The sequence below is a fragment of the Lissotriton helveticus genome, chromosome 2_2, assembly GCF_964261635.1.
Source record: "Lissotriton helveticus chromosome 2_2, aLisHel1.1, whole genome shotgun sequence".
Taxonomy (NCBI): Eukaryota; Metazoa; Chordata; class Amphibia; order Caudata; family Salamandridae; genus Lissotriton; species Lissotriton helveticus.
The window spans coordinates 174,036,985-174,051,634 of record NC_136060.1 but is presented as its reverse complement, the minus strand read 5'-3'; the positions used below and the strand labels follow the sequence as shown (position 1 = coordinate 174,051,634).

The window sequence follows — 14,650 nt, the reverse complement described above, 5'->3', positions numbered from 1 at the left end:
GACCGGTCGTGCATACAACTCTCTGCATTGGTGGAACACACAAAACCTTTGCAGGGGACGACCGTTCCAGGAGCCTGTACCACAGATAGTGCTGACGGCGGACGCATCTCTCCAGGGCTGGGGAGCGCATGTCCACAAGTACACCGTGCAGGGCCTATGGGCAACACAGCAGCGAAAGATGCACATCAACCTACTAGAACTGATGGCAATCTTCATGGCAATGAAGGCATTCAAGTGGCATTTGTGCAACAAAGTCGTGCCGATCCGGACAGAAAACATGTCTGCAATGTATTACATCCAGAAACAGGGAGGGACACACTCTCCACAATTGTCACACCTAGCGCAGTGCATGTGGAAGTGGGCCATTCAAAGGAACATGTTCCTCATGGCGGAACACCTCCCGGGCAAGGACAACCAGATGGCGGACCTGCTCAGCAGACACTGCCATCAAATGCACGAGTGGGAGATCCATCCCTCAGTGCTACAACCGTATTTCCAGCAGTGGGGTCATCCAGAAATAGACTTATTCGCCACTCAAGAAAACGCAAAATGCCACACCTTCGCCGCCAGGTTCCCACACCCGCAGTCTCAGGGAAATGCGATATGGATGAACTGGTCGAGCAGATTTGCGTACGCTTTTCCTCCAGCACTGCTCATACCGCTGGTAGCGCGCAAACTGAGGCAGCACTCCATGACCCTCATCCTGGTTGCTCCAACGTGGGCAAGGCAAGCATGGTACACCACGTGCCTAGAACTTTCAGTGGTGCCCCACCAGCGACTACGGCTCACACCCAGTCTCCTCACTCAGAACCATGGAGACATTCAGCACCCAGATCCGCAACAGTTGAGCCTTGCAATATGGCTCCTGAGGTCATAGAGTTTGGCTATCTGGACCTGCCCCCTGACTGTATGACCATCATCGAGGAGGCTAGGCGGCCTACAACCTGGGCGTGCTATGCGGCAAAATGGAAGCGTTTTGTCATCTATTGTTCCAATAATAACATAAATCCGCTAGATGCATCAACGCAAAACATCATATGTTACTTATTGCACCTATACAGATGCAATCTGGCATACAGTTCCATCAGGATACATTTAGCAGCAATTGCTGCTTATCTTCAAAACAGACAGCACCTTTCCCTTTTCAAAGTGCCTGCCATTAAAGCTTTTTTGGAGGGACTCAAAAGGGTAATTCCTCCAAGACACCCGCCTTCGCCTGTCTGGAATCTAAACAGAGTTCTCACCAGACTCATGGGTCCACCATTTGAACCTCTTCACTCTTGTGAGATACAATTTCTAACATGGAAAGTGGCTTTTCTGGTAGCAATCACATCGCTAAGACTGGTTAGTGAGCTGCTAGACCTCACTATTCAGGAGCATTTCATTCAGATTCATGCTAATAGGGTGGTGCTGCGTACCAACCCTAAATTTATGCCTAAGGTGGTGTCACTATTCCACATTAACCAAACTATTTAACTGCCAGTATTCTTCCCAAATCCTGATTCAGTGGCAGACAGAGCACTACACACACTAGATGTTAAAAGGGCTCTCCTGTATTACATAGACAGAACTAAAGATTTCAGAAAAACTAAGCAACTGTTTGTTGCCTTCTCTCCACAGCACAAAGGCAACCCAATTTCAAAATCAGGTATAGCCAGATGGATTGTTAAGTGCATCCAAATCTGTTATCAAAAGGCTAAACGCACATTAACAGTTGCCCCACGAGCGCATTCCACACGCAAGTTAGGGGCATCCATGGCTTTCCTAGGTAACATTCCTCTAGAGGATATATGCAGAGCAGCCACATGGACCACCATACACACATTCACCAAACACTACTGTGTGGATGTACACTCCAAACAGCAAGCTGCTGTAGGTCAGGCTGTTCTCAGAACTCTTTTTCAGACTGCTGCAGCTGGCACAGGCAACCGCCGCTAAGGAGGGTACTACTATTTATTCTATGCATAGATATAAATTCAGCAGCCCACATGCCTCGAACGGAATATGCTACTTACCAGTATGCATCTGTTCTTGGCATGTAGGGCTGCTGACATTTATATCGCCCGCCCTCCTCCCCGGTGCCTGTCATAGCTGTAACATTCATAATTATTCTCAAGCATGGTCATCACTTACTGTATCATACTCCATCTCTGCCACAATGGAGAAAAACAATCTGTGCATGGAGTGGATGCCCATGCGCACTGTAGTCCTGGGGAGGAGCCACCTATCTCGTGATACTTCGAAGACTCTTCCAGGACAACAATGTGCAATCATCCGGACCCAACACTAGGCGGTGATCTATGCATAGATATAAATGTCAGCAGCCCTACATGCCAAGAACAGATGCATACTGGTAAGTAGCATATTCCGTATGGTAGTTTCTTTGATGTATTTTACTTCTGTTATGTTGTTTCACTGTTCAGAACCACCCATTTCTGTCTACAGTCCTGACTGACCCGCCTGATGGCCAGGGCGCCTTGTGACGTTTCATTTGACCTCTTTTGACTTCGTTGCTTTCCATAGTTTGTCTTGACTCAGTGCTCCAGATTCCTTATCTACCGCTTTTGTATTTGTGCATCGAGTAATTGGGTGTGCCCCTGCATCCAAGTGTATCTTCATATCTTTTGTGTTTTACATAAGCTTATAGTCTCTCAACACTGTGGTAAGCTTAGTAATAGACCCCACCCTCGCTGAGCGCAGTAGGAGTTACTTTATCCTTCATGAAGGATAAATGGCCGAGCCAGCCTGGTGGAGCTCAGCGTTGTGCCTCACAGGTTGCAGCACTTTGCAGTGACTGGTGTTGAGCTACCTTGGCTACTGTTTTTTTGTATGTTTGGAATTGCTCACTTGTGCTCCTTTTGGTTTGTTAGGCCTGTCGCCACTGTCCATCTGTTCAATGTTTGGTCCCACCAGTGTGCCTGTCCTCGGTTTGTTTTTTACTTTGCTATTTTGTTAATTCATTTCTTTTGTTGTCTTTATTTTCCTTGTCCTAGGCCCTGTTTATTTCTTTGCTTATCATCATGCATCTGTTTCTTATTTGTTGATTCTTGTTAAATTTAATATCTCGGAATTCAACTATCCTTTAAAATGATATTTCAGTCAATTGGGTCTCTTCTGCAATGCCGATAATGTAATGTGTTTGTGGCTGCTGAGGCTTTGGTTTCTTCTAGTCTTTTGGTCAGTGCATCCATGCAAAAAGATGCGTTTATTTTTTATCTTCTATTACGTTTTTAGCCTTGTATTGTTTGGAAATCTTTCACTTTAATGTAGGCTGCTGAGTAAGTTAGATTCCACAGTACTGAGCATTTGTTGGCAGTATATAATCTTTTGCAGCTCGATTCATTGCTAACTGGGTCCATTCTACAACGATGACTGCTGTTTTTGAGGCATGTTCTTCTTCCCTTTTCTCTTTGGTTCTGTGCACATGACACTCGTCAGTACTTGCTTCAAATGTGGTTGCCCTCTTTATTCCAATAGACATGCCAGGTCTATTAATGGACGTCATGCTATCGCGAGACTTCATGTCCTCGAGATAAAACAAGTTACTTACCTGTAGACTGTGGGTCTCCAGAATTTATCTCTTTCATAGATTCACATCTTCCCCGTTGTCATGGTGGGAGTCTCACAGTAGTAAGACAAGTAGTAGTATAAAAGTACATTAGAAACTGCCAAAAAGAAAGGACGACTTTAACATTCGTCAGCAACTGTATGTAGGTCCAAACTTGGACCAATCAGAGACAAGCCCTAGACCTCCACTCCCCAGCAGAGCCACCACACCTCAGATTTCTAACCGTACGTCGTGTGTAAGGGAGTCTCCCTAAGCTCTGCTCAGTTTGTCAGTGAGTTAACTTTGACCCTGGTGGAATTTACCTCAAGGTACTGTTTTTTCTACCTTCTTTGCTTCTGAAATATCAGAGGGATCTAAGAAGAGGCTTTTTAGACCCTGCAGATCTTGTGGGAGGGCAAGAATTTTCTCTGAGGAACCCCACAAACACTGTATCTATTGCCTTTATCTCAAACATACAGCCAAGGAATGTAAATAGTGCAGAACCTTTTCGGCCAAAACCCTGAAGGACAGAGAAGCCAGAATGCTATTATGGCTCCAAAAGAAAAAATCTAGATTGGATTCTGGATCTGATGTTGAAGGAAGTCCTGGGCCATCCTCAGCTGAGAGGAAGTGTAAAAATGAGGGCTCTACCTCATTAAAGGCTGATCCTAAGAAAATTAAGGCAGATAATTCATCCTCTGCCGAAAAATCAGCCCTGAAGCAAAGACTCTGGCCTGAAAAAGTCTTCTGCTGCTTCTCTGCCTGTCACATCTCTAAAACTGGCTACGTCGACAAAAAAAAACTCCGTCAACAGACCAGTCGTCGAGAACTAGAGCCAAATCTCCATTGACGGCTGTAGCTACGACCGTGTCGACGACAGCGGTAGTAACTACCTCATAAACAAATACTGTGACTATGATCACCTCGTTGATGGCATCATTGACGACCACTGAGTCAACGATCACGTCTACGACTACGGGAACACCGTCGATGTCATCGTCTATGGCCTTGTCAACGGGCACTTCGTCGACGACCGTGTTTAAATCCCCTTCAAGACTGTCGATATCGATGACGGTCACTTTCGGACGTCTACCTTTGTTGACGGCGTCGTCGGAACAAAAACAGGACATTAGAAGTCTCCAATTAAATCAGAATTCTCCAGGTTTCACATCTCTATCCAATATATCACTTTCCATCTCTTTCACCTTCTTGATAAGGAGGAATCGGGAGAGGAATGTTTGTTCTTTCCAGTTTACAGCCTATCACAGCTCAGGGTTAAATTCCAGGGCACGGATGAGGAAGGGGAGACGCATATGCAGGACACATCAGAGTATATGGAAGGTGATTAATCCTTCACTGGTCGTCTTAGGGCGCAACAATAAGATTCTTTCCAGGAACACTATCCAAATGAAGCTTACCAGGAGCGTCAGAATGTACGGAGACATTCCATGCTGGTGCCAAGCTCTCTGGTCACCGACCTTAGGCACATGCTCCATTATTATTACAAACGATTTCTGGACTCTCGCACTCCAGTTCAGCTGACACCCAGAGGACCGGGTATTCAGGTTCTTTCGCCACCGCCAGTGGTTACTCCACCACTTGCTTCTCAAGAAGAGAGACCAGTACCGTGTTGTATTACAATACAAGTTGACTACATCTAAAGTGAAGCAGACGATCAGCCGGAGGAGGATGAGCTCATTCAAGAGCCAATCTTAGTTGGCCAAGAATGGGATGATTACATTGCTCCATCTTTGCCGTCGCCTTCCCCTCCTCCAGCGAGTTCACCTCGGTAGATAGTGATTGCTTACTTGAGATGCCGCCCCCCTCCTTGTCTGGATAGTTTCATCAGCTATATGTGCATCTCGCTATACCGAAAGCTCTTTTTAGGCGTCTGCCTTTCCTGATTTGCATGTGGACGGAACAGCCATACACAAACTATATCTGACTTGGGATCCGCGCCACCGACTGACTATATGTGTATATTAGTTGTTGCTCTCTTGCCTTGTTTCCCCCACTTGTGTAGTTTAGCAACAGAGATTTATATTTTCAGTGCCCTGAGGAAGGTGATGTCTACTGGTTAGCCCTGCATCGAATCGCGCGTCGGCACCGTGCAAGACAGAGACCCTTGGGCAAGAATTCCCTGTGAATACTTATGCACTATTGCCCCCTCCACTATTTATTTTTTGGTTTCTGCCTTTCTCCTTTTGCATTTGGTTGTATATATTTATTGTGTCATTGCCGTATACGAGTTGTTTTGAATGTGTGTGTGTAGCTAGACGGATGAGAGTATTTGTGTATGTGTTTGTGGTCCGTCTTTTATTGCTGATATCTTTGTTTGTGGGGATGAAATATTTTCATTTATGAATCTATGTGTTGGATCGAGAATGTCCTACAAAGAATCAGAAAATTCCTTTGTTGTCCTGAATGTTTGCAGCACATAATATATTTGTTCTTTGTGTGTTTATTTTGCTTTGTTTTGCATCCCTTGACAAATTACATGAATTGAATTTATAGTATTCCTAATAAATTTTGCTTTTTTTGTATTATAATTTTTGTATCCATCTTTTGTCGCATTCTCCCTGAAGTTGTATCTAGCTTGGTTCTTGTCATAATTTTTGAGACGTGGTTGCGTCCCAGTATTATCATTTGGCAGGTGACACCCTTCTCCCTCGCTTGCAAGGGTGAATTCTTTTTTCCTGTGCCTCATGGGAACAGTCCAGCCGGAACTGCCAAGCCATGTCTTCCCAGGACCGGAAACAAGCATTCTGGGACCAGTTTCTGACTAATCAGTCGTCATCAGCCAGGTTAGCTTGAATCCAGTGGCAAAGTGAGCAAGGGACCCACGTCTGGGCATACCCTGCCAACTTAGGGCGATCAAAACGATACCAAAGGGGATGATGAACGGAGCGTTTGAGTAAATCAAACACTCACCCCCAGTCAACAGATCTGGGTTTAATCCATCATCATTCTTTACCTCACTCCACCACCCCAGTTCAGACATGGCCATATGCAGATCAGTCTGACCCTGTGCCTCATGGGAACAGTCCAGCCTGAAATGCCAAGCCATGTCTTCCCTGGACCGGAAACAAGCATCCTGGGACCAGTTTCTGGCTAATCAGCCGTCATCAGCCAGGCAAGCTTGAATTCAGTGGCAAAGTGAGCATACATCTACCAGTTTGTAAGGTTTTCGGTCATGTAAATGAATAAGAATAAATCATAGATTGTGTTTTTTTGACAAGTGATAGATGGTAGGTTTAGTAAATTAGGCCTATTGTGCTGATATTGCTTGCGAAGAGTATATTAATAGATTTAATGTGTTCCGTGATATTTCACAGGGAACTTGTGGGAGAGAACCACTGTGATATCCTCAATTATGTCATTTGTTATGTATGTAATGCAAAGTATGATGTCATGAGCGATGCTTTAGAGGCGGACTGTGAGTGAATATTAACATTCTCATTTCATTATTTTTTAGATTTTCGTAATCTACCTTTGCATGACCCAACAACTTTTATTGTTTAATATTGATCAGGACTTTATGCACCTCCCAGTGTTCATTAGAGGGTTCGATAGGCTCATTAGTAACGTGAAGCATGTATTTAGTTGTCCACCTTTAATTTGCTCAAGTCCTCAGGGCCTGTTCTTTCTCAGTCCTTGGCTTTTGGTTTGCTCAGCCCCTTAGGATTTGAGGAGTGGAGCAAGTAGCTGAAGCGCTCAAGTCCTCGGGGCTTGGGAAGGGGCATTAGCTCCTGCTAGGTGCTGCTGAATTACCTTTACTTGCTTCTTCCCATATGTAGCAGGAGAACTAGTAGCGTATTGGATTGATGGGACGGCCATCTGATATTGGTCTTTGTTTTCTCTCTGACAGGCATCACCGACGGAAGAAAGAGTCTATGCCAACCAAAAAGAAATCAAGAACTCTGAAGACTGCACAGATAGAACGGATTCAGGACATGTTCCACTTGAAGGTTGGTGCTGACAAAGCCGTATTTCTAATGCCCATGCCCTGCCTCCAATGGATAGAGGTCTTATTGTGCCAAATACTGCACACTTACTTTTTGGGGTTCATTAACACACTCTGATCAAGGGGGGGAGGATCACTTGTCCTGCATAACGTCGGGTATGCCGGAACGGTTCTGACTAGTCCCAATAAAAAACCCTCATGCACGTGTTGGTGAGTTAACGATGTTGAGCGGTATATCTTGGTTCTCCGCTGTCCCTCACACGTGTCTGCATAATCATTGGGTTTAGTAGTTTATGCAACCTCCATCCATGAGGCAATACCCTCAGTTAAAAACAGTAGTGATCAGTGATAGTGACTGTGACGTGATTTAGTGCAAAATAGTAAAATTTCAACATCGTTAACTCACCAACACGTGCATGAGGGTTTTTTATTGGGACTAGTCAGAACCGTTCCGGCATACCCGACGTTATGCAGGACATGTGATCCTCCCCCCCTTGATCAGAGTATATAACTACAGGAAATTGGACGGATCACGAATTCCTCCCTTCCCTCTACATTGATCTTTTGTTCATTAACACACAACATTATGATACCCCCCAAGAAATAGAACAGGAAAATGTGTGGGTTTGTGAGCAAGTTTGTGAGGGCACTCACGCTTGGTTGTAAACTTGTGTTGGAGGGCATGTGTTGATTGAGTGGTGCAGGAAGCTAATAGAAATGTGAAATAGCTAAAGGGCACAAACATTTTAAGAATGGAACACAAATAGCAACAAAAAAAACTCATGTAATTGTTAAAAAGAGGAGACGGGTGAGAAGATGAAGTCAACTAACCCCTCACCGAAATAATTTGTAACAAAATGTGATATATTTAAATCTTTGTTTCAGTATTTTACCTACTACCAGCAGGAATCCTTCTGATCCAGAGATTTTTCTCTTTTTTTTAACTTAACTTTACCTTTTATTTTAAAAGACATTGTGCCCAAAACATTTCAAATGGGAGTTTTAATTAGGCCCTCTTTCTGATGTACAATCAATATTAACTGTAGTAAGCCTCCCTTGCTTGCCAATGTAAGACCAATAAATATACACGAAACTGAAATTTTAGATTTAGAGGTATGTCTCGGGGTACCACTAATAGCTCGGGAAGGATGTAGATGCATGTTGCCCAATCTCCAAACTCCTCACAGCTGTTTGCAGATGAGACCATTCATGATCAAGCCAGACCTCAATGCTTAGACAAAGGGCATCCCTTTCTAATGGAGAACAACAATCGGAGGGGTGAGTACTGGGCAGAAGCCTTATACTGCTAACTTTAAGCTAAAGGACAGTACCCTGAACTCCTAGTGATGACCCTGGACCGCTAATAGGATAGATCTCTGATCCATATGGAAAGGAGCAAGATGAAACTAAGCGCCTTATTTAGAGTTTGATGTATAAGGTACTTGGTCAAAAGCATGGATTACATCGCATAGGCCATATTACACATGCATCATAGTCAGTCGCACTAGTAATATGGCTGACAAGACATCTGCCACATTTGTGATGGACTACCCTGACTGCCAAGCTATAAATATGACCTAAGTACGCTATAGGTTGAGAAAAGTTAGGAACTTCCTTGCAGCAATCATGACAAAGTCCGACCAAAGTTCATCTTAATGACTGAACGATTCACTCCTGTATCCCCCCATAGTCCACAACACATTGATTGTTGATAATAAGATGAAATAAAAATCTGTTCTACATTCAAATAGAGAAACTCGAACTAAAGCATCCTTCTTCAGAATTTCTTCCATGCTCTAAGGAGAGCTAATTTCGTCTAAGGTTTTCTGGAACAATGAGTCAGTCAGAAGTGTCCAAGCGCAATGCAGTTTAAATAAATTGCATTATGTAGCCCCACCGTAATCACGACTCATGAGTCTTGAACAGATTTTTGTAGACATCAGTAGCATCCTAGATCTGACTTGCAGCCAGCATGGCTAAACCTATGATCATGGCACAGTGTTGTCCCTGTATAGGTTGAGAGCCCGTTTGCTGGAATCATCGATGTCTTACTCTTCCAGGAACCCTGGAACTACTGGCTTCACCTGGACACTTTTCTTGAAGGATAAAACTGTAGAAATTGATTTCTGGTTTGAGAGTGACACAACACTATGCTTTAAAGAGTGATGCACGAAGAAACAAACGCAAGCTTTCTGGCCTCCATCAGGTGAAAGAGAACTTGAGCTAACGGAAGATGGTGCAATTTCTGGTCAAAGGTAGAAGCCTAAAAACATGACTGACTGTGGACCTAAGCTTTGCACTCCCTCAAGCAGAATGAACGACTTTCTGCTACTGCTTAAACAAAGGCCCATGGCTATTTTGAGAATATCTGGAAATTTGGAGTTCAATCTTTCAAGTGAATGCATTTTTGGCAATATCTACGCACTGAGGAGCGAGACGGATCTTTCCATGTCTGCATGAAGATCTGTTCATAATCGTATCCACCGATTCGGCACTGGGGCGCGACAATGGAAACCAGAGCACCCCAGTCCTACCATACCACCTCTGACTGCCTGAAAGAGAATTAACGTTGCTTTCCTAGATCTCTTCCCTGCCTCCCCTTCGGCCTCCTTCACAGGTAACTGCACAGACGATCCTTCTTTCTCCAGAGCTGCTATGCCCGGGCTCTGACATGTTATCTAAGCATCCTCAGCTGTTGCACCAGCAGGGGACTTGCATCTCATTTGAACCGAGTTGGTTTCCCGAATAACTCATTCCTCCTCTCTCTCCTCTCTGGGGACGCCGCACCGATCACTGCGTATAAGGAATGGAAAGGTTTCTAACCGCATACCACTGCTGACAAGCTAGTCAGGGGCATCTTTGCAATCTCAAGTCCATTTCTGAGCCTCCCTAAATGACCCCTTCCCCAGCTCCACTCCATACATGACCCAAATCATACTTAAGGCACACGATGCGCCACTGCTTGTGGGTGCCCCGTCGGGCATTAAGCCACATTTCCACTCGGAATAGATGCGGACATGCACTCTAATGTGGCGTAATGGTCAGATCTGCCGACTTTGGAACTGGAGAAACAGGTTCGCGTCTCGGCGTCGTCTCAACATCCTGTGATTCTGGGCAAATCACTCCCTGTGCCTACCAAAACATGAATGTATACTTGTCTAACGCAACTGGCGCTTATGTAAATCCCTCCATATCTTCGGGAGGAGTTCGCGCAACATAAAACTGAAAAAAACAAAAAACTTCACAGGCTTTTCGTTTCTTGAGAGAGCAATTATGAATAGGCATACTTCCGAATCGTTTCTAGTACGCTTAATTTTTATGGCGCTCTTCCCAAACTATCAATCTCCTGCAAGTTAACATTGTACTCTGTGATACCTCGCCCATTCTTTTTAAGCGATGATGAGCCAAGAAAGCAGCATTCAAGGATCGACTCGACAACAACGCTCACAACAGCAAGGAACTTTTCAACATCGTCAAGGAATTTTCCAATCCCTCGGCCAACTCCAACGACATCACCCCCTCTCAAACCCTCTGCGACTCCCTAGCCTCTTTTTTCCACAACAAGATTGCAGACATCCACAACAGCTTTAACAACCAACCCGGAAACCAACCCACCATGCCGTCTGCTGTCCATCCTCCCCCCGTGAACACCCTTAACGACTGGAAGCCAATCTCCACTGAGGACACCATCCGCCTGATGAACTCCATCCACTCAGGATCTCCCACAGACCCATGTCCTCACCACATCTTCAACAAAGCAGACTCCGTAATAGCGCCGCACCTCCGAGACGTCATCAACTGCTCCTTCAACTCCGCTACCTTCCCTGAAGACTGGAAACACGCTGAACTCTCCGCCCTTCTGAAAAAACCAACAGCGGACCCCACCGAACTCAAAAATTACCGCCCCATCTCGCTTCTTCCATTCCCGGCCAAAGTCATCGAGAAAGCCGTCAACTGCCAGCTCGCCGCCTTCCTCGAAGCCAACAAATCCCTCGACCCCTCACAATCTGGCTTCCGAGCAAAACATAGTACTGAGACCGCCCTCATCGCAGCAACAGATGACATTCGAACTCTACTGGACAATGGAGACACAGTCGCCCTCATCCTCCTCGACCTCTCTGCAGCATTCGATACAGTCTGCCACAGCACCCTTCTACAACGCCTCAATAACATCGGAATCCAAGGAAAAGCACTGGAATGGATCACCTCGTTCCTCACCGGTAGAACCCAGAGAGTCCGCCTTCCTCCATTCAAGTCCGAGGCCTCTGAAGTCATCTGCGGCGTACCTCAAGGATCCTCACTCAGTCCCACCCTTTTCAACGTATACATGAGCCCCCTCGCGGCCATCGCACGCCAACACAACCTCAACATCATCTCTTACGCGGACGACACTCAACTGATCCTTTCTCTCACCAATGACCCCGGCGCCGCCAAAGCTAACCTGCACGAAGGTATGAAAGAAGTCGCCGAATGGATGAAACAAAGCCGTCTGAAACTGAACTCAGACAAAACAGAAGTCCTCATCCTAGGCACATCCCCCTCTGCTTGGGACGACTCCTGGTGGCCGGAAGCCCTCGGAAAAGCACCCATCCCGACAGACCACGCACGGAACCTTGGCGTCATTCTGGACTCTTCACTCTCAATGAACAAACAAGTCAGCGCAGTATCCTCTTCCTGCTTCAACATTCTTCGCATGCTCAGAAAAACATTTCGCTGGATCCCCCCCGAAACTAGGAAAACAGTCACCCACGCCCTGGTCACGAGCCGACTGGACTACGGAAACACCCTCTACGCAGGTACCACCGCTAAACTCCAGAAGAAACTCCAACAAATCCAAAACGCCTCAGCCAGGCTCATACTAGACATCCCACGCAACGAACACATCTCTGGTCACCTTAAAGACCTCCACTGGCTACCCGTCAATAAGAGGATCACTTTCCGACTGCTCACCCACGCACACAAATCACTTTACGACATCGGACCAGACTGCCTCAACTCTCGACTGTCCTTCTACACCCCCTCCCGCCAACTACGCTCTTCCGACCAAGCCCTCGCCACTGTACCTCGCATCAACAAGACCACCATGGGAGGCAGATCCTTTTCATACCTGGCTGCTAAAACATGGAACTCACTCCCCGCTTACCTCCGCCTCACCCAGAACCACCTAGCGTTCAGAAAGCAGCTTAAAACGTGGATATTTGACAAATAATCCTCCTCCTCTTCCTAAGCGCCTTGAAACCCTCTGGGTATGTAGTGCGCTATACAAATTTTATGACTTGACTTGACTTGACCCAGTTTGTTTTATTTTATACTTTGGGTTCTTCACTCTGTGTTTTGGCAGTTGCGGGAGAGATTTACACACTGTTTGGTAAAGAAAACTGTAGCGCTACTGACACCTAGTGGCTCAGTGATATAGTTACAAAGACGGCCTGGCCGAAATCCTCATATATTCCGGTTGATGAAATAAGGTTTTTTGGAAATCTCACTGAAACTTCCTAAGCAAAAGTACAGTTGCGTCTTTCAAGTAGCTGTCTTTAGCGCGTGGCGTCAGTTGGTTTTTGTTATTATCTGACAATGTGTATTGTTTTTAATTCTGCTGGTCCTACATAGTGTGCAAAACACCACATGCCTGTATAGATTCAGTATTTGTAAGTAGTCAGCTGATCAGACCCACAGCCCAGAAGCACTCTCTAAATTCACGCCATGTACTCTAGTTACATACACAATTGAGAATTGCTTCACCTTGTCAGCCCCTGTAGAAGTGTATCCTAGGTACTCAGGGCATAGGTGTAACCAAGGCCTACCAGGGGCTGCAGCATGTATTATGCCACCCCTGGCTGGCCATCCAAACTGTACCAACTGGCTGATCACTCAGCTGGGGCAAGGTTGTGTAATCACCCCTTCCTTAGGTATAGTATTCCTATATCTAACCTTATATATAGACCCACAGTAACCTATAAGTCACTCCTATGGCAGGCCTTAACAATCCTGGAGGCAGAGTGCTTGGTTATGTGTGAGATGGTGCTCTAGCATGAGCTGAGCCTGTCTGCAGCTTTCGGAACCATGTCCTTATAGCTGTTGTATGATATTGCCATACCATATACTCTTAAGTGCAATATGAACCTCGCCGTTAAATGCTAACTTTGGTTTGGCTTTATCCAAACATGTTGTGTAAGGTGTCATACGCTTTGGAATACTACCCCCTTGCCAATTCTGGCGACGGGGGTAGCATTCCACCCTTCTAGAGGGAGAAGACATGTTGTTGCTGACTATCCCGGTTAAAGTTAACCAGAGCCCCAGCGTCACAAAATGGACGCTGCTGCCACCGACACAAGTCTGACCTCCTGCTGCTGGGAGTCCTTCCAGTCACGGAGGTTTGGACAATAGGTTTCCTGCCTGGAGAGGTGCGAGCACCACCCCAGACAGGACTTTGTGTATTGGGACAGGGAGGGCTGAATAGAATGAGACACTGCCTGGGGCACCCTAGGTGCTCCATGCATACCCCAGTTTAAACCGGTTGCTGACGCGAAACTGGACAAAGGAGAGGGGGTGTAAGCACCCCCCTTCCTGGTCCCACCCAGAGGAGGGACCTAGAAAGTAATCCAGCCCCTTTTAGTTTTATAAAGGGAGGAGCTGAGTTCTGAGACTTTAGATTAATCCTGAATCGAAACTTGACACGAAACTCTGGACCTTTGACATTCTGCTGAAGCTGAAGACAGAAGAATCTCCCTTGTGGCGAAGGAGTGACCACCCTTGGCAACCAGGCACCATCCAGCAAATCAATGGCTTGCTTTGTCGACGTTCCCACCGGAACCCGGGCACAGAGCCTGACAAGACCCAGACTTCCAGACCTCTCTGACCCTCTCTTCACGACTGCAGCATAGCTGAGATCCGTGGAGGCGACAAGACACGTGGGACCGTACATCTTGGAAAGCCTGCAACTTGCTAACTGTGCAGCTCCTGAGGTATCCTCGAAGCTGTACACTGGGGATTGAGAAACCCCGAACCCGAGCTCCACCTGCACCGAAGATCAGCCCTCCACACTCCACGAGTTCTGTGTGGGGCCCTTCTGCTTGTGTTCTGTTCAACGCGTTGTCCGGTTGCTGGCCCGTTGGCTAGTAGCCTCTGTGACGACAATC

At 46.1% G+C, this 14,650-nt stretch overlaps 1 protein-coding gene across 1 annotated transcript in view; it reads left to right on the top strand.

The window, feature by feature from the left end:
- Positions 1 to 14,650, top strand: part of LIMCH1 (LIM and calponin homology domains 1) — a 990,782-nt gene that overhangs the window by 794,164 nt on the left and 181,968 nt on the right. The window contains exon 20 of the mRNA XM_078678256.1: positions 7,416 to 7,515. Within this exon, the coding sequence (XP_078534382.1) occupies positions 7,416 to 7,515 (100 nt within the window). The remainder of the gene's footprint in view (positions 1 to 7,415; positions 7,516 to 14,650) is intronic.